Source organism: Hemiscyllium ocellatum, chromosome 7 (assembly GCF_020745735.1).
Source record: "Hemiscyllium ocellatum isolate sHemOce1 chromosome 7, sHemOce1.pat.X.cur, whole genome shotgun sequence".
Classification (NCBI taxonomy): Eukaryota; Metazoa; Chordata; class Chondrichthyes; order Orectolobiformes; family Hemiscylliidae; genus Hemiscyllium; species Hemiscyllium ocellatum.
The window spans coordinates 37,476,243-37,500,513 of NC_083407.1; the positions used below are offsets into that span (position 1 = coordinate 37,476,243).

Sequence of the window (24,271 nt, forward strand, 5' to 3'; positions counted from 1 at the left end):
CTATCCACCTCTTTCTTAAATGAATCCAGAGACTGGGCCTCCACTGCCCTCTAGGGCAGAGCTTTCCACACAGCCACCACTCTCTGGGTGAAGAAGTTTCTCTTCATCTCTGTCCTAAATGGTCTACCCCGTATTTTTAAACTGTGTCCTTTGGTTCGGCACTCACCCATCAGCGGAAACATGTTTCTTGCCTCCAGAGTGTCCAATCCTTTGTGCTTGCATAAAAGGTCATTAGCTCCAACAGTAGATTTTTTTTAGAAAATAAAGACTCTAGAAAAACCTGACAACATAAAAAAGAGATATTAATTAATGGTAATCCTATTTGTGTGCACAGAAATGTCTCTGTTTGGACTGGAGTAGGTGCCAACATGCCTGGCAAGGAGTGATTGGAACAAAGTCAACTATCTGAAGATTTGCAGGTACAATTGATGGACCGATATCAAATTTCCTCAGTTATATATTTTTAATTCCTTCATACATTAATGTTGAAAAAGTTTTATTCTCAGTAATTAATGCAGTATTATTTCCTGAATTTTTTTTTAAAGTTAGATTGCTTATGTGGAAACAGGCCCTTTGGCCCAACAAGTCCCCACCAATCTGCCAAAGCGGAACCCACCCAGACCCAGTCCCTACATTTACCCCTTCACCTAACACTACGGGCAATTTAACATGGCCAATTCACCTAACCTGCACATTTTTGGACTGTGGGAGGAAACCAGAACACCTGAAGGAAACCCACACAGACTTGGGAGAATGTGCAAACTTCACACGGAGAGTCGCCTGAGGCGGGAATTGAACCTAGGTCTCTGGCACTGTGAGGCAGCAGTGCTAACCGTTGTGTCACCATGCTGCCCACATTAGCTAGTTGAAAACAGTATGCAAGTAAATTGTTTCCTTGAAAATTGTATTTAATAAAACATGTTTAAGGGTATATTTACATTAATATTTCAAATTAGAAATTACTGCTGTTCGCAGAAATTTGCATAATAAAATCATCTCTTTTCATCTAAACATTTAGGAATTAAGATGAATTAAAAGGAATTAAAATGAAAGGAAGGAAAAGATTCCAAGACACTAAATGTAAAGCACAGGATGTGGAGGCTATAATACTCTGCAGAAAATAATTAACGAGCCAACTGATTAAGAACATGAAAATGCATAATTAAATGCTAGATGATTAACTGATAAAATTCAATGCTGAATGCTCTTTACTATGAATAGCAGAGGATCTGTACCTCAACAGCACTGAATGTATTTACTGACTCTGAGTAAGTTTAAAATAACTCCACTGGCCAAATTGAATGTGAGCATTGTTAGAGTGATAGAGGTTTATAGCATGGAAACAGGCTCCTAGACCCAACTTGCCAATGCCTCCCAGTTTTCACAGTTAAACTGGGCCCATTTGCCTGCATTTTGTCCATATCCCTCCACACCTATCCCAACCATGTACCTGTCCAAATGTTTCTTAAATTATGAAATTGTACTTACCTCCACCTCTACCTCTGGCAGCACATTCCAGACTCTCATAGACAATGTCTACCGTACTGCCCTCATCTACTTCCTTGGTCACACCTACTAACTTCAATCAAATTCTTGAGAGACAATTTCCAATGCACAAAGACATGCAGACTATCCCAAATGAGTTGTTGCCTCTCCAAATGCCTGTATATCCTGCCTCTCAAAAGCCCCTCTGACAACTTACCTACCACAGATGTTAGGCTCCCAGATGTTAGGTTCCCAAGTATTTCCCTGCAACCTTTCTTAAATAATGTCATAACCTTGGTCACCTTTCAGTTTTCAGGCTCTTGGCTTGTGGCTGCCGATGACAAAAATATCTCCGCTAGGGACTCCTCAATTTCCTCCCTAGCTTATCATAAAGTCCTGGGATACTCTTCATCAGGTCCTTGGGATTTAGCTACCTTAATGCATTTTAAGACTTCCAGTACTTCCTCCTCTATAATGTGGACTCTCCTCAAGATATCGCTATTTATTTCCTCAAGTTCGCTAGCATCCATACCTTCCCAGATGGTAAATGCTGATGAGAAATATTAATTTAAGACCTCACCCATCTCTTGTGGCTCCACACACAGATGACTTTCTTGAACTTTAAGAGGCCTCATTATCTCCTTTCATGCTGAAGTAGAATCCATTTGGATTCTCCTTTACCTCATCTGCCAATGCAATCTTGACTCCCCTTTTAACCCTCCTGATTTCTCTTATAAGGGTACTCTAACACCCTCTTTAGTACTCAAGAAATTCACTTGATCGCAGCTGCCTATACTTGTCATATGCCATTCTTCTTTTTCTTGACCAAGGCCTCAATAATTCTAGTGATCCAGGTCTCCCTACTCCTGCCAGCTTTACTCTTCACTCTAACACGAACGAACTGGTCCTGAACCCTCATAAACTCACTTTTGAATGCCTCTCATTTACTAGAAGTCAATTTGGTTGAGAACAGCCTCCCCCAATCAACCTTTTGAAAGTTTCTGCCTAACTCCATCAAAATTGGCCTTGCCTCAATTTTGAACTTTAAATTGTGGACCAAAACTACCTTTATCAACAGTTATTTTAGACCTAATGAAATTAGGGTCACTAGTCCTAAAGTGCATCTCCACTAATACTTCTGTCACTTGCCCTGCCTTACCTTCCAAGCAGAGGTCAGGTTTTGCCCCTTCTCTAGTAGGGCCACCTACATGCTGCATGATAAAGTCTTCATGAATACACTTAACAATTTTTTTCTTCACCCAAACCCTTAAAACTATAACAGTCCCTGTCGATGTTAGGAAAGTTAAAATCCTTGACGATTACAAACCTATTGTTTTTGGAGTTGTGATCTCCTGAGATATTTGCTCCTCAATCTCCTGTTGACTATTGGGGGGACTGTGGTACAACGTTATCAAAGTGATCACCTCTTTCGTAGCTGTTGCTGTAGAGTGCAGGAGTTGTAGCTGTTGCTGCAGCTAAAACAGCGTGGGCAGCAAACAAACAATGTCAAATTCAAAGAATAATAATAGAAATATATTTGACTTTGTGTAAAGAATGCTGTTATTTACCCATCAGTTGCCAGGATCCTCAATCTCACTCCAAATTTTGAGATGGAGTCACTTGTTCAAAAAAGCAAAACCATTTTGCTCTAGAGTGCATTCTTCATGATATAGCAGAAGTCTACAGTATATTGACTTACTGTAATGTGTTCATTCTTCTGCTTATATTGAAACAAATATATTTGTGAGCTAATTGAAAAATACAATGAAAACTCAATTAGTTGGGATTGATTTTCAAACATTACAGTTCTTACAATTCAGGGAAAATTTTTGAAATGTAAAGGAAGTTCATATCAAAAGGTAAGCAGTTTAAAAAACAACTGAAATCTCTTTAATTTTAATACAGTTTACATATTCCTATTGAAGTTGCACAGTAATATATTCATGAAGAGTCATGCAGAAGATTTCTGAAACAATAATAATCAGTCATAATAGACTTTGAAATAATAGATAAAATTCAATCCAAACATCTAAAAATTTTATATCATAATGAGGAATTAATCCAGAGCAAATCTGCAAAAAGAGATAATATATCTCTATACACCATATTATAACCTGTATTTGACTTCTCAATATACCTTTGATCTATTTCCTGCAGTCTCTATGTGTGAACATCACAATCCTTTTGATTGATCATAGAACAAATCGTTTGTATTAACCAATGTTTTGATGGCTGGTAACAACTTTTCAGCAACAATAAGTTGATCATTGTGAATTATTATCTTCTATGTTTTTGTTTTAAACCATGTTCAAAAAAATTCATGATCTTTTGTTAAACTTTACCTGGACTCGCATTCAATCCATTGTAGATTAGATTAGATTAGATTACTCACAGTGTGGAAGCAGGCCCTTCGGCGCAACCCACCCATACCCCTACATTTACCCCTTACCTAACACTACTGGCAATTTAGCATGGCCAATTCACCTGACCCGCACATCTTTGGACTGTTGGAGGAAACCGGAGCACCCGGAGGAAACCCACGCAGACACGGAGAGAACGTGCAAAAAGAGATAATATATCTCTATACCCGGGAATTGAACCCGGGTCTCGGGCGTTGTGAGGCAGCAGTGCTAACCACTGTGCCACCGTGCTGCCCATAATTTACAGAGGTGTCTGAAATATACATTCACACCCCCACTGCACAGGGGCAATTTGTCTAGCTGTATCTGCCAAAACTCACAGTCTAGATTAGAGTGGTGCTGGAAAAGCACAGCAGGTCAAGCAGCATCCGAGGAGCAGGAAAATTGACATTTCGGACAAAAGCCCTTCATCAGGAGTAGCCAGAAATGTCGATTTTCCTGCTCTTCAGATGCTGCTTGACCTGCTGTGCTTTTCCAGCACCACTCTAATCTAGACTCTGGTTTACAGCATCTGCAGTCCTTGCTTTTACCTACCAAAACTCACAACCTATTGCACCCTGAAGAGCGAGGTAAACAGATACATCAGAACATAATGACCTAGAAGTTTCCCACCAAATCACGCATGCCATGTTGATTTGGATTTATACCAGCATTCCTTCATTTTGCTCGCGCCAACATCCTGGAGCTGGGCTGTAGGTGTACCTATATAACCTGGACTGCAACAATGTAGAGGGCAACCTACCACTTCCTTCACAAGACCCATTAGGGATGGGGAACAAATACTAGCTCTGGAAGTGATACCTATGATTGTACCATCGCTTAGATGCCAGACCAGAAAAGCCATTTGTATATAACGATGCCTAGCTTACTTTCAGTAACAGCTGCAGTCATAGACATATAGTTCTGTAACTGCAGTAATTACAGAATTGAGATGATGTATAGCTGAAAATTTATAGCAGATGAAATCAAATCAAAACATTTGGCAGTGCTATGTTATGTAGAAACCACATCATTACACCAGTGCATTGGTGCTGAAAAGTGCCAATTGTAAAGACTTTTCCTAACCATTACTAATGCTCTTTGAGAACTCTGTATTTAATTTCCTCAACCTTACATATGCTTCCTTTTTCTTTTTGATTAAGCTCACAATTTCTCTTGTTATACAAAGATCCTGAATCTTGCCATTCTTATCCTTCATTTTCACAGGAACACATTGACCCTGAACTGGTCTTTGAAAGATTCCCACATGACTGATGTGGGTTCACCTTCAAACAGCGACTGCTAATCTACATTCCCCAGTTCCTATGAATATTGTTGTAGTTAGCCTTCCTCCAATTCACTACTTTCACCCAAGGACTCCACTTATCTGTATCCATAAGTAAGTTGAAACTTACAAAAAAGTATGGTCATTTTCCTCCAAATGCACCATTGATCACTAGCCAGGCTCCTTCCCCAATAGCAGATCTTGTATGACCCCTTTTTTATTTGAACTATTCATATATTATTTCAAGAAACTCTCCTGGATTTAATAAATCTATTCCCCCTTGCCCCTCAGTTAAACTCTTGGCATTAAGGGTCAAGTTGGGGAAATCAAAATCACCCTCCACTACAATCTTATTGTTTTCATAATCTGTTCACATATCTGTTCTACTGTCCCCACACAATACTGTGGGTGCTGCAAATGTGTGCTAAATAGGGAAAATTCTGGAGAAACTCTGTAGGACTGACATCATTTGTGATGAGAGGAACAGAGTGAAGAGTTCTCCTGAAATGTCATATCACACTTGAAATTTTAACTGTTTCCCTCCATAGCTACTGTCAGACATAACAGATGAAAATCTAGGTAAAATTTATGGTTGGATTTGAGATTATGGAAATGATTTATTTTGAAGGTTTTAAATTCGGAAACCCCAAGTTATGATTACACTGAAGTATCATTTCAGAGTCATCAGCTCATATTGAGTGGGGTCCAAAAAACTGCATTAGATGTGACTATATCTTTTTCATTTCTTTTTGTTTTTTTTTTACTTTACTTATCTCTTTTTAAAGAGCTTGGTTCTGACATTGGTTGCAAGTGAGCTCAATGCAGACTCAAGTAAGCCCAGCGTAGACATGTGGCACCAGCTTCGGAGAGAGGGAGGGACGAGGTTGGGTCCCTGATGACTTCTGCACCAATGAGGTGGTCCTACTGCTGACTCATGGCTGCTGCAGCGGGTTCCTCCTGGGTTTCCTTTCATAACATGGGGTGCAATCTAACCTTCTCTAGTGATTTAACCACATTCAAGGATGTAAGTCTCTCCAATGCTTCCTCTTCCATCATGTTATTGCACCTAATACTTCACATTTCTCTTTAGTTGCAATGTCTGCATCATTTCACTTTATGAAGACAGAGGCAATTTATTCATTAAGAATCATGCTCACATCCTCATCATGGATTATCTTGTATATCTCTGAGATGTCCTCCCTTTTCTTTATTTATCTTCTTGCTCTTAATGTACAATTTTGTGTAATGACCGGTCGCCATCAGACTTGGTGTTTTCTGCTCTTACTTCTTCTACTTTTTTTCAAACAAAAGTGAAAGATCTGCATCGCTCTCCTTTGGTGACAGAAATGGCATGTTTTCAATGAAATCTGGTTTTCTGCGAAAGAGTCAATTGTATCTCTTAAAACTGATAAAACAAATAATGCCAAAAGCTTTACATCAAGCTCTGTTTAATTAATAGTTTATTGGTTATGGCATACAGGGTATAATTAATCTCTGTCTCAATGCATACAAGTATAGCTAACATCTAGCTTTAAGGCTTATTCTGTTTTCTGGTATCCATTAAAATGTATTGGAAAATATTAGGGCTACCTATGAATGAAGCAATATAAAATAGCTGAAAGTGGCTGTCGGCTGACTGAAAATGGCTGGGGAAGAATTTTAGCTGAAGCAGCAGCTTCCATAGTCTGATATGTAAAGTTAAATTATAAGCTCGAGTAATTGTAACCTTCATGGAAGGACTATATCCAAGGTAACAAGATTAAGCAAGTACAAAACTCCTCAATACCAGGCTGGTGTAAAGTTCGGTATTTATCATGGGATAGAAGGCAAGGGTTTGAACTCCATCAGTTAAATTGTAACCACTTGTCATACGTTAAAAAAATTAAGTATACAGTATGAAGTGAATTAACTGTATTCTTGTGAACATTCTTTTTAAAGTAGATAAAAGAATTCCCCTTCCTGTCAGCAAGAGACGGCAGTATATGTCAGAGCTAAGCCTGGAATGTGATGGATAGGTTGAGGGATATTTGATAAGGAGGTCTGGTAAACCTCATGAGATCATGGGAAGAACTAGCTGTCCGTGGACTGATCACATAATTATATGACTAACCTGATTTGGCGGTGCATATAATCAATTAATAATATGATTGGCTAAAAGCAAATGTATATAATGTATGTTTCCCTTTGTTTGGTTGGGGATTGCTGTACTGTCTAGAGGCTCTGTCCCCAATGGGTAAAACATTAAACTCTTCATTGCTGGAAGTGGTCCTGGGTGTTGTTATTGACCAGATCAAACCCTCTCAAAATATATTCAGAAGGATTAGTTAGACCCTAACTTTTTCACGTTTTAAAGGTAAGTGTTGCAGTTCAAATGCAATTTAACTGGTGAAACAACTGGATTTGAAGCAAAATTTTATTAATACACTACTGTTAAAATGTAACAAAAGAATAAAATAAATAAAATATTTAGCTTAGCTGTAACTCTATTGAAATGCTTATCAAACTATTTTACACAGTAACTACTGTTAATTAATTGGTCTAATGTAGTAACATCCCACAAGCACACTCTTGGCAAAAAGCAAAATTCAGTAAAATAGATTGACAGGTAAACCTCTAGTCCATGAGGAAAAATACCAACAGAAAACTCTGACAGAGAGAGAGAGTACCGAGGGAGATACATTGCAGCTTCTAAATCCTGCATCAAGACTCCAGCAGCTACTCATAACCATAACAAAAATCCTGGTTCTGTGGAAGCTTACTTCATCCATTCAGGCTGGTTCCAGTATTCCTACTTTCAAAAAGAAACCTTCACAATCTGTTTAACTTATCAGCTTTCAACAAATAGTGAGATCCCTCTGACGTAAAACCTCTCTTCAAAAAAAAAGACAGGATAACCTGCTCCTCTTAAAGCCATGGCATCATCACATTGTCAAGTGACTTGTTTAGTCATTCTTTGCAATAGAAGACATTGAAGTTTCAACCACTGATCTGACAAAATGGATACACTCTCCCTGTATTCAGTATGCAATGACTTTCCTTAACATTAACCATGCTATCAACATACCCGAAATCATCTTATGGATTTACGATGTTAGCCAAGAAAGTTTCTTTTTGTCCTTGATAGCATCTATTTCTTTGACATTTGCAAGCGAGAATAGTCAATTTTTAAACTTTACTGGGATTGAAATCTCTGATTGCTGTTTTGGTAAACCACCTGAAAATGGCTATTCTTATGGAAAAGAAAAGATCAGAACAATTTGGATTTATGAAGAGGAAATGATGTTTGAGAAGTTTGTTGAAATTCTATGAAGATGTAACTGATATAGTTAACAAGAGGGAACCAATCAATGTGGTATATTTGGACTTTCAGAAAGCATTTGATAAAGTCCTGCATAAGAGATCATTGTGCAAGATTAAAGCGCATGGGATTGGGAGATGGACAGAAAACAGCTTGCAGAGAGGAAAGAAAGAAGGAATTAATGGGCCCTTTTCAAACTGGCAGGCAGTAACTAGTGGGTGCCACAGGGATCAGTGCTGGGACCCCAGCTATTCACAATGTACAATAATGATTTGGATGAAGGTACAAAATGTAACACCTCTATGTTTGTAGATGATACAAGTTGGAGTGGGAGGGTGAACTGTAACAAGGATGCAGAGTTGCTTCAGCATGACCTGGAAAGATTGGGTGATGGGCAAATCAATGGCAGATGCACTATAATTTGGATAAATGTGAGAATACTCACTTTGGGAGCAAAAGCAAGAAGCCAGATTGCAATCTGAATGGCTGTAAATTAGGAGAGGGGAGTGTGCAGCATGACCTGGGTGTCCTTGTGCAGCAGTGGCTGAAGGTAAGCATGCAGTGCAGCAGGTGGTTAAGAAGACAAATGGTATGTTGGCCTTCATTGTGAGAGATTTCGAGTACAGGACCAGGGATGTGTTGTTGCAGTTATACATGGCTTTGGTAAGGCCACACCTAGAAGGTTGTGTGCAGATGTGGTGTTCTTTTCTGAGGAAGGATGCTCTTGTTTAAAGTCTGGTTGAAGATTTGTAGCTCGGGTGTCCGTTGTTGTGGTTCTGTTCGCCGAGCTGGAAGTTTTTGCTGCAAACGTTTCGTTCCCTGGCTAGGGAACATCATCAGTGCAATTGGAGCCTCCTGTGAAGCGCTGCTTTGATGTTTCTTCCGGTATTTATAGTGGTTTGTTCTTGCTGCTTCCGGGTGTCAGTTTCAGCTGTAGTAGTTTGTATGTGGGATCCAGGTTGATGTGTCCTTTGATGGATCTTCTTGCCATTTCCGGGTGTCAGTTTCAGCTGTAGTGGTTTGTATATGGGGTCCAGGTCTATGTGTCTGTTAATGGAGTTTGTGGATGAATGCCATGCCTCTAGGAATTCCCTGGCTGTTCTCTGTCTGGCTTGTCCTATGATGGTAGTGTTTTCCCAGTCAAATTCATGTTCCTGGTTGTCTGAGTGTATGGCTACTAGGGATAGCTGGTCATGTCGTTTTGTGGCTAGCTGATGTTCGTGGATGCGGATTGTTAGCTGTCTTCCTGTTTGTCCTATATAGTGTTTTGTGCAGTCCTTGCATGGTATTTTGTAAACTACGTTAGTTTGGCTCGTGCTGGCTATTGGGTCCTTTGTTCTAGTGAGTTGTTGTCTGAGTGTGGAAGTTGGCTTGTGTGCTGTTATGAGTCCTAAGGGTCGCAGTAGTCTGGCTGTCAGTTCTGAGACGCTCCTGACGTATGGTAGTGTGGCTAGTCCTTTTGGTTGTGGCATGTCCTCGTTCCGTGGTCTATCTCTTAGGCATCTGGTGATAAAGTTGCGTGGGTATCCGTTTTTGGCGAATACCTTGTATAGGTGTTCCTCTTCCTCTTTTCGCAATTCTGGTGTACTGCAGTGTGTTGTGGCTCTTTTGAATAGTGTCCTGATGCAGCTTCGTTTGTGTGTGTTGGGGTGATTACTTTCATAGTTTAGGACTTGGTCTGTGTGTGTTGGTTTCCTGTGTACCCTTGTGGTGAATTCTCCGTTGGGTGTTCTCTCTACTAACACGTCTAGGAATGGGAGTTGGCTATCCTTTTCCTCTTCTCTCGTGAATCGTATTCCTGTGAGTGTGGCGTTGATGATTCGGTGTGTTTTTTCTATGTCTGTGTTTTTGATGATTACAAAGGTGTCATCGACGTATCTGATCCAGAGTTTGGGTTGGATTTGTGGTAGGGCTGTATGTTCTAACCTTTGCATAACTGCCTCTGCTATGAGTCCCGAGATTGGTGATCCCATGGGTGTTCCGTTGATTTGTTCGTATATCTGATTGTTGAATGTAAAGTGTGTGGTGAGGCACAGGTCTAGTAGTTTAAGTATGCCATCCTTGTTGATAGGTTCGGCCTCCTGTGTTCTGTTATGTATGTCCAGTAGGTTGGCTATTGTTTCTCTGGCTAGGGTTTTGTCAATTGATGTGAACAGTGCCGTCACGTCGAATGATACCATGGTTTCTTCTTTGTCTATGTGTGTATTCCTGATGATGTCCAAGAATTCCTGTGTTGATTGTATGGAGTGTTTGGATCCGCTGACTAGGTGTTTCAGTTTTTGTTGTAGTTCTTTGGCTAGTTTGTATGCTGGTGTCCCTGGTAGTGATACTATGGGTCTGAGTGGGATTCCACTATAAATACCGGAAGAAACATCAAAGCAGCGCTTCACAGGAGGCTCCAATTGCACTGATGATGTTCCCTAGCCAGGGAACGAAACGTTTGCAGCAAAAACTTCCAGCTCGGCGAACAGAACCACAACATGCTCTTGTTCTCGAGAGATTGCAGCAAAGGTTTACCAGGCTGATTCTGGGGACGGTGGGACTGACATATGAGGAGACATTGACTAGGTTAGGATTGTTTTCGCTGGAGTTCAGACATGTGGAATCTCATAGAAACTTGTCAAATTCTAACAGGACTACATGGGGTAATGCAGGGCAGATGTTCCCGATGCTGGGTTCATCCAGAAATAGGGGTCACAGTTTGAGGATTCAGGGTGGACCATTTAGGATGGAGATGAAGAGATGTTTCTTCCTCCAAAGAGTGAAGGGCCTGTGGAATTGATTGCCACAGGAAGTAGTTGATGGCAAAACATTGAGCTGCATTCAAGAGGCAGCTAGATATTGCACTTGGAGCAAATGGGACCAATGATTATGGAGAAAGCAGGATTAGGCTACTGAGTTGGATGATCAGCATGATCGTGATGAATAGTGGAGCAGGCTTGAATGACCGAATGGCTTCATCCTGCTCCTACCTTCTATGTTTCTATATTTCTAGGCTGCTCAGACATTTAATGTCATCATTGCTGATCATCCTCTTCAATACATTTTGTCATACCCCTTGACGTTGCTGGCATTTAGAAATCTACCAAGTATTACTTTGATAGTACTTGAATAAACACAATTCTTTGTTGTCAAGAATTACAAAGGCACATGACTCTCTTTGAAATAAAGTCTCTTCTCTTGTTCATAAGTTGCTTCCTCCTTATTTTGAAATTGTGTTCCCTGGATCTGGATCCCTCAAACAAGGGAAACATCTTACTTGCATCTACCCTATTGGTTTTTAGGTTCCAAATAGATCACCTCCCATTCTTCTAAACTGTAGAAAAAACAATCCCAGTTTTTCCAGTGGGACATATTTGCTAACCTGTTGTTGCACTCCCTCAATGACAAAAATATCTGTCCTCAGCTAAGGAAACAAAGAACTGCACACTGTACTCCAGCTTCCAAGATTCTACGTGATTAAAGCAAAACTTTACTATTCCTGAACTCCAATTCTTCTGTTAAGAAGACTAACATACAATCCGCCTCCTATTGGCCTGCTGCATCGGCATTTTGCATTCAATGATTTACTGTCAAGACACTCAGTTCACTTTGTTAATCAAATTACATGATGCATGGCATTCAGTATTGCTGGCTATACAGGGTTAGCACTGAGGTGGAAGTTTACTGTAATAACAAACAAGAAGCAATGGCCGGAGTGCCACTGTTCCCCCATTGTGCCTGCTGTCTCATTGGCACACTGACTGACTTCTGATTTAGAAACGGTTAGCATTGCTGTCAATTACAAACACCAGGGAAGTGTTCAGTTCTCTTAGATCAAAAGTCAGTTTGCATTGCAAAGTTCAGCCTTTGGGGTCTGGCAAATCATAGCACTGTACTGCCACTGGCTTCACTTCTCATGCTTTCTAACATTTGCCTTTGATTCTGGTAAACATTGCCATCATGTAGCAAAGTCAGGACAACACCCCTGGAATAAACAATAATTGCACTTATAAACTAATCATATGCAAAGGATGGTAAGGAAAACATATTTTGGAACAAACATACCCTTGGGGTTTAGTTCCATGTGTTCAGATCACTCTGATGTCGCTACAAGAAATGCTGATCAGCTATTTCTTTGAGTAAACATAGTTGATCGTTTACTCCAAAAAAACCTCAAAGACAGGAAGATGAAGTTGAGAAAGGTCATTGAACACAACATACATTGTGTAACATAATTTTCATCAACAGCAAATAATACTGGAGGGAGGTCACTATAATGTACACACCCTCTTTTTGGATAATAAAGCTCAGTTATTTAAACTGTAACCTTTCATAACTGCAAGAAACTAGAGATGGAGTCATCAATGAAATCCCTCTCCTCATTTCACGATCGGTATTTGAAGTCATTTCAACTCTTTTTAGAACGCTCCACTGAACATCAGTGCATGAAAAAATTCTTTGACAATGATCTACCAGCTATCATAAACAGGTAAGATGTCACGCCCAGACTGAAGGCTTAGAACAGACTATGAACTGGATAGTCTGTTTATTATTCAGTAGGCACTTATCCTTAAATTTATGTTTGTTACTTTGTAATGCTTTTTCTAAATTCACACATCATCTTGCAATAGTTGGTTATATGCTTATTCAAAATATTAAGATGATGGCTCACAAATTCAGGCATAGAGATTGGGAATACCAGGACTACTCCCCTTTAATAGAGCAGGCAGTTAGACAGAGACATTTCTTGCCAAAAGTATATTATCCAGCAAAATTGGAAACTAAAACACTTGGTTGCATGATGCTAAAAGTCAGATTGGTTTGCCTTGAAGCAAGTTTACAAAATCAGGCCTTAGGATTGCCAGTCAGCAGAAGGATGAATAAAAAGAGAAATTTACTGACCTGAATGTGGAACCTGAGGCGTTATGAATGAGGGGTGCGAGAAGAAAAGATTTCAATCTTCATTTTAATCATACACTTTCTAGTCATATTCATATTTGGATATTTGCTCACCCATAAGACAAAGGAGCTTATCCATATTTATAGGAGATTGGACAATTTGGCTACTGGCAATTATTTTGTGAGTAGAAAATTTGCTACAATATATAGAAGAAAGGTAATCTACATTCTGTAATAGCCATATTCTGACCTTGACGTTGTTTAATAAAGTTTGTACGGCAAAACCAGAGAACAATAGGTCTTTGAGTCTCACTTTGGTTGTGAATAACTTGCTGGAGTGATTATAAAAGATAGGATTTATGGTCACTTAGAGGCAAAAATTGAGCAGGAATCATCAGCATGGTTTTGTGTGAGGAAAATCATGTCTCACAAACTTGATTGAATTTTTTTGAGGAAGTAATCAAAAAGATTGATGATGGTACAGTTGTTTATTTGGATCTTAGTAAAGCCTTTGACAAGGTTCCGCATGGTAGGCTAATCAGTAAAGTGAGGCCGCGTGGGATTCGGGTGAGCTTGCCAATTGGACACATAATTGACTTAACAGCAGGAGACAGAGAGTAATGATGGAGGGTTGCTTTTCAGACTGGAGGCATGTAACCGACTTTGTTCAACAGAGATTGGTTGTGTTCCTCTTTTGTTTGTCATTTATATAAATGGCTTGGATAGGAACATGGAAGGCATTGTTCGGAGGTTTGTGGATGACACCAAAATTGGTGGCATAGTAGATAGTGAAGGTTTTGTTTTTAAGATTACAAAGAGATCTTGATTAAATGGGTCAATGGGCTCAAAAATGGCAGATGGGAATTTGATCTGGAAAAATGTGAGGTATTGCCTTTTGGTACAAAAAGCAAAGGTGGGGCTTATACAATTAGTGGTAGGGCCTTGGATACTGTTGTAGAACAGAGGGACTGAGGAGTGCAAGCACTTAATTCTTTGAAGTTTTCATTACATGTAAACAGGGTAGTTAAAAAGTAATTTGGAAAGATTACCTTTATTGCTCAGTCCTTTGAGTATAGGAGTTTGGAAATCATGTTGAGGTTGTACAGGACATTGTTGAGGACTCTTCTGGAATACTGTATCCAGTTCTGATTGCCCAGTTATAGGAAGGGCATTATTAAACTCGAGAGAGTTCAGAAGAGATTTCCCAGGATGTTGTTGAGTATGGAGGTTTTGAGTAATAACGGAAAGCTATAAAGACTGGAACTTTTTTCAATGGAGTGCAGGAGGTTGAGAGATGACCTGATAGAAGTTAATAAAATAATGAGAGGGTTGATAGAGTTAATGGTAGTTGCCTTTTCCTTATGCTGAGGAATTTCAAGACTAGAGGGCAGATATTTAAGGTGAGAGAAGAAAGATTTTAAAAAGTCATAAAATGCAATGTTTCTATGCAGAGGGTGGTTCACGTGTGGTATGTACTTCCTGAGGAAGTGATGGATGGACGTACAATTACAAAGTTCAAAAGACATTTGGATGGATACATGAATGGGAAAGGTTTAGACGGATATTGGCCAGAAGCAGGCAGGTGGGACAAGTTTAGTTTGGGATTAAAGAGTCATTGAGATGTACAGCATGGAAACAGATCCTTCGGTCCAATCCGGCCATGCCGATCAGATATCCCAACCCAATCTGGTCCCACCTGCCAGCACCCGGCCCATATACCTCCAAACCCTTCCTATTCATATACCCATCTTAAACGTTGCAATTGTATCAGCCTCCACCACATCCTCTGACAGCTCATTCCATACATGCACCACCCTCTGCGTGAAAAAGTTGCCCCTTAGGTCTCTTTTATATCTTTCCCCTCTCACCCTAAACTTATGCCCTCTAGTTCTGGACTCCCCGAACCCGGGGAAAAGACTTTGCCTATTTATCCTATCCATGCCCCTCATAATTTTGTAAACCTCTATAAGGTCATCCCTCAGCCTCCGACCCTCTGGGGAAAACAGCCCCAGCCTGTTTAGCCTCTCCCTATAGCTCAGATCCTCCAACCCTGGCAACAACCTTGTAAATCGTTTCTGAACCCTTTCAAGTTTCACAACATCTTTCCAATAGGAAGGAGACCAGAATTGCATGCAATATTCCAACAGTGGCCTAACCAATGTCCTGTACATCCACAACATGACCTCCCAACTCCTGTACTCAATACTCTGGCCAATAAAAGAAAGCATATCAAACGCCTTCTTCACTATCCTATCTACCTGCAACTTCACTTTCAAAGAGCTTTGAACCTGCACTCCGAGGTCTCTTTGTTCAGCAACACTCCCTACCTCTTCTGCTCGCATCCAAATCATTTATGTAAATGACAAAAAGTAGAGGGCCCAGCACCGATTCTTGTGGCACTCCACTGGTCACAGGCCTCCAGTGTGAAAAACAACCCTCCACCACCACCCTCTGTCTTCTACCTTTGAGCCAGTTCTGTATCCAAATGGCTAGTTCTCCCTGTATTCCATGAGATCTAACCTTGCTAATCAATCTCCCATGGGGAACCTTGCCGAGCGCCTTACTGACTTCCATATAGATCACATCTACCGCTTTGCTCTCATCAATCTTCTTTGTTATTTCTTCAAAAAACTGAATCAAGTTTGTGAGACATGATTTCACACGCACAAAGCCATGTTGATTATCCCAAATCAGTCCTTGCCTTTCCAAATACATGTACATCTTTCCCTCAGGATTCCCTCCAACAACTTGCCCACCACAGAGGTCAGGGTCATCAGTCTATAGTTCCCTAGCTTGTCTTTACCACCCTTCTTAAACTTATATTTGGCTTGAACTCATTGGACTAAATGGCATGTTTAGATTCCATACAGTGTGGAAACAAGCCCTTCAGCACAACAAGTCCACACCAACCCTCCGAAGAGCAACCCACTCAGACCCAATCCCCTACACCTAACACTACGGGCAATTTAGCACGGCCAATTCACCTAACCTGCACACCTTTGGACTATGGGAGGAAACCGGAGCACCCAGAGGAAACCCACGCAGACACGGGGAGAATGTGTAAACTCCACACAGACAGTTGCCCGAGGCAGGAATTGAACCCAGGTCCCTGGCACTGTGAAGAGCAGTGCTAGCCACTGAGCCACCACGCTGCTCCTAATGTGCTGTATAATTCTATGATTGTATGTGCACAGTGAAACTGCCATTACATTAACTGAACAAACAAAAAGCCCTCAAATTGCATTCAATAACCATGCTTTGTATTAATTTAATAAAGATTGAGTAGAAATCTCTTGCAGTAAATGAATGCTATTTTAATTCATGAACCAGTTTGAACGGCAGTTCTCACTTCTCTCAACTTCATGTTATATTGGTGCTTCTTGAATCCAGTCATCACAGGAATACAATTAAATCACTTCATGTTATATATTTACAATTCCATTTTGATACATGACATGTGGTTATATTTAATTAGGGATCTTAATTGAGGTAAGTCCAACTTACCTTCTATCCCATGATAAATACCAGACTTTGTACCTGCCCGGTATGGAGGCTTGTATCAGCATTTCATAAGGATCTACCTTATCACACCATCTCTAACAAGTAGCAAATCCTGCATTCAACAGGATTTTATTGCCTGCATTTCACAAGACTCTTTTCATGTTATCTTAATTTTGTTACTTTGGATGTACTCCATCTACAAAGGCTATTATTACTCTAGTTTATAATTTATTTTTACATATCAGACTATGGAAGTTTCTGCTTCAGCTAAAAGTCTTCCCCATACATTCTAACAGCCCTTTTATTCTGCTTCAACCACAAGCAGCCCTAACATTTTTCAAAACATTTCAAGGTGCAGGAGGAAGCTCAGTTGGACCAGGAAGCTAGACGTTAGCTATGCTTTTCTGGATTGAGACAGACATTAATTATCTTCTTTCTGTGTGTCATTCCAAATTGAGTTGCACATTGAGGGCAAGAGGATAACCAAAGAAAGGGTAGGGCTGATCACAGATGTACAAGATAATTTAAGATGAGGATGTGGATAAGATTCTTATCGAGTAATTTACCTATGTCTTGACAAAGTGAAAGATTAATCAAGAAATTATACACCAGGGAGACAGATAGTAGATCTGAACAGGAAAATCCTCACACCTCCACAGATAGTCCCAAATGGGACCCAAGCTTTACATAACCATCTCTCTTAAAGGGCAGCACATCCAACTGCATATATAACACCCTTCATCCATTAGTTTAAAACTCCCATGATTAAACATACGCCAATTATAACTATCATGCAAGCACTGTAATTAACACAAATGCATCTCTGGAATATATCCAAAAAAAACATGGAAAAAGAAAACAACCTACCCGGAATTTCCACTGACATGATCAGTTTCTCAGGGGGATGGCAATTCCTAGAAGTTCATCACCTCATCTCAGGAACCTTTTCTAATGGCATCTATAGGGATTCTTGGAAACTCTGGCTGTTCGGCAGGTACATCCCTCTCTAGTTAGCTGTTGTTGCCCTGTGTTGCTGCTGCTGGGTGAGGCCATTTCGTCTTCCTGTTGGCGGGAATCTTTCCCCCTTCTTGGGTTGAACAGCTGCTCGCAGACTGAGTCCTACATTGACCACTCCCTCATCAGTTGTGCGAGAGCATCGTTCTTCTTGACGTTGCCCACAACCCGAGTCCCTTCGAGGCCACTGTCTGCAATGACTTCGGTAGCTCCCTGGTGCATACTGACTTCTTCAACCATTGGCCCAACAGCCATCCAAGGCCAGCTCTGCAATATTATCTTCCTTCCTGGCATCAACCATGGCCCAAGTCCCCTCTCAAACACTTCCCTCAACGTTACCTCCTTATCCCATTTCCGAACTTCAGGCGGTGTCAGATCCAGATCCCCTCTCATTGCCAGTTTGTATGTTGATTCTTCCTTTGGAAGCAGGTAGATAAATGATAAATCTGACCAGGAACACTTTATTTACAGTGCACACATGTCCACAGCCAGTTCTAGACTGGACCCAAGCTCTGCTCCTCCAGGTCACTCTTAAAATGACAGCACATCCAACTACACACAGAACACTTCGCAGTTAGACCATAAGTTTATAGTTCAAGCTGATATTTTATTGACACCTTATAGTAATCTTTTTTGGGGATGTTTTATGAGAATCCACAAGCATGCAAATACTAAAATACATAAATCTGAAATTAATACTGGTCTTTGGAAACTTGTACAAATCTAAAACTTTAACAGATGGATAGTATTTTTACTTCTCAATAAAATGTCTCAAATGCTTCCTGCCTCTGCTTCTTCAGCAACTGTGATTAGCATTTCCTACATTCAACAATTCTTTCTAGAGTTGAGAAGGCAAAACTCACAGGTATGTCTGGAACTAAAATTACTAGTAAATTTTGAAGTTCAGCTTTGTGAAGACCACATCACTCTATTTGCTGTTAAGTTCTTGTCTCTAAACAGGGCTGAGAGCGTGAACAATTAATGTGCCTAGTACCCTGTTTCTACTGCAAAGAACCAAAAGTATTTTAAGTAAGAAGATCAGAGATTAGAACGATCTCATTGAATCCTATAGACTTGTGTCACGTAACTGTTTTTCCTAATATTTTTCTCTGCTTATTTGCCCGCATGTAATTGTAGCATTTAAGAAAGAGTTATATTGTAAGTTAGTAGAAGTATAAATTGATCATTGATGTTTTATTTGCCTGTCATGGGAACTTATCTATGTGCAACAAATGGTGGTTTCTTTTTATGTATAGAAACCTGGTCAGTTTTTCCTCTTTACCTGAGGTAATCAGACAATAAAATTGGGTAATTTTTAAAAAATGTTTTGTGAAGACCCCAAGAATAATTAGGGTTCAATGTCAATGATGTTTCCAAGGGAGTGGTGATAAGAGATTGGGGTATCATTAAGAATTATAATGTAATATACAAAAAAAATTTGGGTATGGAGGTGATCGTGAATTAAAGGGAACACCAGGTTCTTTACTGCAAAAGCAATCACAGGAAGTGTTACAATGTGGAAGGAGGCCATTTGGCCTATTACATCTGCACTGGCTTTTGAAATAAGTGTCATTACTTAGTGACGATATCCTGCTTTTGTCCCATACACTTGTACATTATTTCTACCCAAAGAATAATGGCAAAGAAACTTCCAAAGACTTATGTCAGGAAGCAGCTGTGTCCCACTGGTTGGACCTAAGGATCTGTTTCTGTGCTGTATGACTCTGTGACTCTATGACAGAATAAAAAGAAATCCTAAAAATCTGGTTAATTCCATTGTCATGTAAGTTAGAAGTAGAATTTCCTGCGAAAGCTAACATGGCAGAAATAACGGAGGTTCCAGCACAACGTTTTGGCTTTATGGAACTGGAGGAAGGATCAGGTGCTTTGGAGAATGAAACATTGAAACCAGTTAATATTGAGTGGCATTTAAACAATTTGAACATAAAGAAAAGATGAAAAAGCTGGAGATGGAATAACTTTAAATATTAGAGATTGTGGAATAAATTGTTGGGACATACACAAGGTATTCCTATGGAAGCTAAAGTATCACAACATTTGAAAAATGAAATATACATTGATTTTCTTGTCACAATGTCAATTTTACAGTCAACAAATATAGGATTAAACTTACAAATTTAGTGATGCTGCTTGGCAATTAAGTGCAAGCATGGTAAGTCAGTAAAATTTCAGTTACACCTAAATAAAACAAAAATATAACTTTTCCAAAGGGTTTACTGCAATACTAAGAGTGGAAGACTGATTCACCCATGAAATAATTTCTAATTTATTGCATTATTGAAGGACCTCAATAATGCAGCAAGTCCAAATGCACAGAATTAGTGATAGGAACTTGGCATTTCTATTTTAATTGATGACCAGCCTCCATTGCAATTAATTTCAGTTGAGTAATGATGAACGCTGACAGTCTCACTATATTACTGTTGCTAAATTCAGACTATTTTCTTGTTCACAATTAGTGGCATTGTTTGCATAATTTGACACTTTTAGCTTTGCAGGTGCATAAATCAACAGCTTATCTTTTGAATATTAAAATTAAGACCTACATTGGTGTTAGAAATATCATATAAGTTAGTTAATGTATATTCAAAATGAAGATTTTCTTTATTTACAGTATCGGGAAAAGAGGAGTCTCCTGTCTAAATGTGCTGGGAATAGGAAGTGGTTCAGGTAGGCTTTACAGTCACCATTATTCCATATTCAATTATACATTTACTGTGATATATAAAGAAACAGATCAAGTATTAAATGTTGATAGACCCTCTATATTTTATTCTGTAAGAAGCAAAAGAATAATGCATGGGAATCCTTAAAAGGATGAAAGCTCTGATACTCGGCAGTTAATTGCCTAAGTGACATATAATTGCACTGAGGCTCCAGCAAATAACTGTGGTTATGCTATTACCATTGTAACCATGGAAATCTGCTCAGGATTTCTATTGCATCATATTGTTCCAAGGGAATAAGCAAAAAACTTCACATGGAGCAATGGAATATAATGTTACTGGCAAAATCAACAACAGCTTAATTGCAGCTAATTTTGCATTTTGCAATAACTAATAACTACCTGTTCTTTCCAGTCTGGCAGTTAGACAAACTGTTGTTCTGCCATTTTCACATTCCAATCACTTAATCTGAGCTATCAATATCTTTCTCCCTCAGCACACCAACAGCCCTTCCCAATGCATTAATGCTGCCCCCTTCACACTTCACTTCAGCTCTGGTGAAGTGTCATCTAGACTCAAAATGACAGTTTGCTCTCTCTCTCTCTCTCCTTGGGTGCTGCCTGACCCACTGTGATCTCCAGAATTATTGCTTTCAGTACAGATTCCAGCATGTGCAGTAATTTGCTCCTAACTAATTTGTTAACCTGTGAATCAACCAATGTCAAAATTTACCCATAGATCTTTATAAACTTCTTAATAAATATTAGATAGAAAAAGCAAATCAAATTTGAGTTTGAAGTGGAACTTGCTAAAATTACATGGCAAAAGAAATCTTCTTATGAATTATGGAATCTTCAGTGTGAAAGTAGGCCATTGGACCATTGGGGTAAAAACAATGACTGCAGATGCTGGAAACCAGATTCTGGATCAGTGGTGTTGGAAGAGCACAGCGATTTCGCTGCACTTTGGATGCTGCCTGAACTGCCGTGCTCTTCCAGCACCACTGATCCAGACATTGGACATTGGTTTCACATTGTCCCTCTGAAGACCATCCTGCCAGGTCCCACCTCCAACTCTATGCCTGTAACCCTGAATTTCCCATAGCTAATCCACCTATCCTGCACATCTCTAGACACTATGGACAATTTATCATGGCCAACCCATCTAATCTGTACATCTTTGGTCAGTGGGAGGAAACTACAGCACCCAAAGGAAACCCATGCCAACACAGGGAAAGTGTAAAGCCATAGCATCATCACTCCTCTCCCTTAAAAAAATGAATTACCAATGCACAAAAGGTGGTTGCAATTTTAAACATCTTTAGGCTTATGATACTAATACACTGCATTACAAATACATTATATAGACTCTAAGCCCTTCTGGCATGTATGAGCAAACCTTACCCTTGCAAGTAAATTGTTTAAGGCAATCTGACACTTTTTATCTCAGCCAGGTTGTACATTATGCAGCAGTCTTTTAGCTTTCAGTGTGCTTTCCTTAACCACTTTAACAAAATTCATTAGCTTATCCTGTGAATTCCATACCCGTCTTCCCAGTCCTTTTTCTAAACCACCAACACTGCAACTTCATGTGGCCTATTTTGTTACAGTGAAAACACCTGAGCTTCTATAATTCTCTTTTCCCCTCATGGGTTTCCTTTTTACCTTGTGTAAGCACTTGTAAGCACTCAAGATGGCACTTTTCACCTCATTATATTACCCAGAAATCTCCTCTGATAGTGATTCAAAGACCTCACTAGATCTATCTACTAACTTTGCTTCGATCAACAATATCCACATAGTCACTGGCTATTTCATTTGTTTAGCCACTTGCTCAAATGAAATGAAAAAGGCTTCTACATTTTTCTCGTCGATTTTAGGCAAAGTTTGGACATACTTAAACGGATCCCCACCAGGCCTTTGACTACGATGGGTTTGCTCATCATCACTATCCTCATTAAACCAACCTTCTAACTTTACCTCCTCTCTGTGAAGCCTTTGAGTTCAACAACCCTAAACTCAACTTGGAATTAGGGGGTTTAATCTGGACAACAGGCCTCATAATTTGTCCTGGACCTCTTAAAATATTTTAGGAAGGTAGCCTAGACCCTGGCCTTTACCTATTTTAAAGGCAAGTGTAAAGCATCTGTTCCAGATGAAATGTGACTAGCTAAATGATGTTAAGCAAAACAAAATTTACTTGAACATTGCTGTTAAAATATAACTAAAGAAAGAGGAATTTAGAATAACAACTCTTTTGGGAAACTTAATATATTAATAGATACAGTAACTATCATTAATTAAATGTTCCTATACAGTACTATCCCTTAAACATACCCCTTGGCAAAAAAGGAAAATTCAGGCACAGATTCTTACATGTAGTTCTCCAATCCAGGAAAAAAAATCAAGAGAAAATTCAGAGAGTTACAGCTAGGAGACATTCACTGAAGCTTTCAACTGTGTTGAGACCCCAATAGTTTCTGATGCCACTGAAAACCAAAACCACAAAGCCCTAATCTATGAAAGCTGTTTATTCTGAAAGCTAATCATTCAGGCTGTTCATAAAAACCCCACCATCTGCAGTCCTCACTTTTCCTGTTCATAAAAACCCTAAGGTCTCCCAAAGAGGTTAATGAAGTGGTCTTAACTAGCCAGTTCTGCGCCTTTTCCTGAGGAAGAGCTTATGCTTGAAATGTCAACTCTGCTGCTCCTCGGATGCTGCCTGACCGGCCGTACTTTTCCAGCACCACACTTCTTGACACTGATCTCCAGCACCTGCAGTCCTCACTTTTCCTAACTCTGCGTCTCTGCCTTACAATCTCACTTAAGAAAAAAAAAGACAAAAATAACCTCTTACAGTGGCAGCTTCATCACACCTACCTCTCCTCAAAAGGCAAACCCTTTACAGAAACATACAAATAGAGAAAACAGGAGCAGGTGTCAGCCATTCAACCCATCAAGCCAGTTCTGCCATTAGCTGATCATCCAATCCAGTACCCTGTTTCCAGCTTTCTCCACTCTTGGTTCCTGAGAGCTATTCATATCTCCATACCTAGAATTAAGCTACCGAACCTTCTCTGGAGAGCCTCCGAAGCAAATATATCTTTCCTTAGATAAGGGGAACAAAAGTGTTCACAATACTCCAGCTGTTGTCTAATTGGCACGTTGTAGTCTTATATTTAATTCTCTGTGAAATAAAGACCTACATTTCACTTTCTTCTCTAATACCTGCTGTATTGGATGCCAGTTTTCTCTCACATTTGTCCAGATGCCTGATTCTGTGCAGAGGGGTGGTGGGGTCTGAGTTCACAGCCCTTGATGTTTGCCCTCAGATGTTGATGACTGACATCCAAGAAGGAGGTTGTGGGAAGCAAGAGAAGGGCTGCATTGCCAGGAAATGACTGACTTTCATATTGCGATCTGTGACTGTTTAATTTCTATGTGGCAGCTGGAAAAATGGGAACTATATCAAAGTCGGGTGAGATAAGGTAGTAATGAGATATTAAAGCATGTTAATACATGCAAATAGATTTTGCGCCACTCACTAGCAAGAACCTTGTTTCATCATTTAATATTTGGTTATAAAATAAGACCTTTTCCTCTTGACATCAACAAGCTCTTCACATTGTACCCCACCTTATTCACCATTGACCATAATGTTCAGTGCTCAGGGCTATTCCACCCTTGCAGTCTGCCTTAGACCATAGACTGTAAGACATAGG

The 24,271-nt window shown here is 39.7% G+C and overlaps 1 protein-coding gene across 1 annotated transcript in view; it reads left to right on the forward strand.

The window, feature by feature from the left end:
- Positions 1–12,801: 12,801 nt before the first annotated feature.
- LOC132817333 (histamine N-methyltransferase-like) overlaps positions 12,802–24,271 on the forward strand; it is a 48,777-nt gene continuing 37,307 nt past the window's right edge. Inside the window, exons 1-2 of the mRNA XM_060827742.1 lie at positions 12,802–12,938; positions 20,499–20,554. Of these exons, the coding sequence (XP_060683725.1) occupies positions 12,802–12,938; positions 20,499–20,554 (193 nt within the window). The remainder of the gene's footprint in view (positions 12,939–20,498; positions 20,555–24,271) is intronic.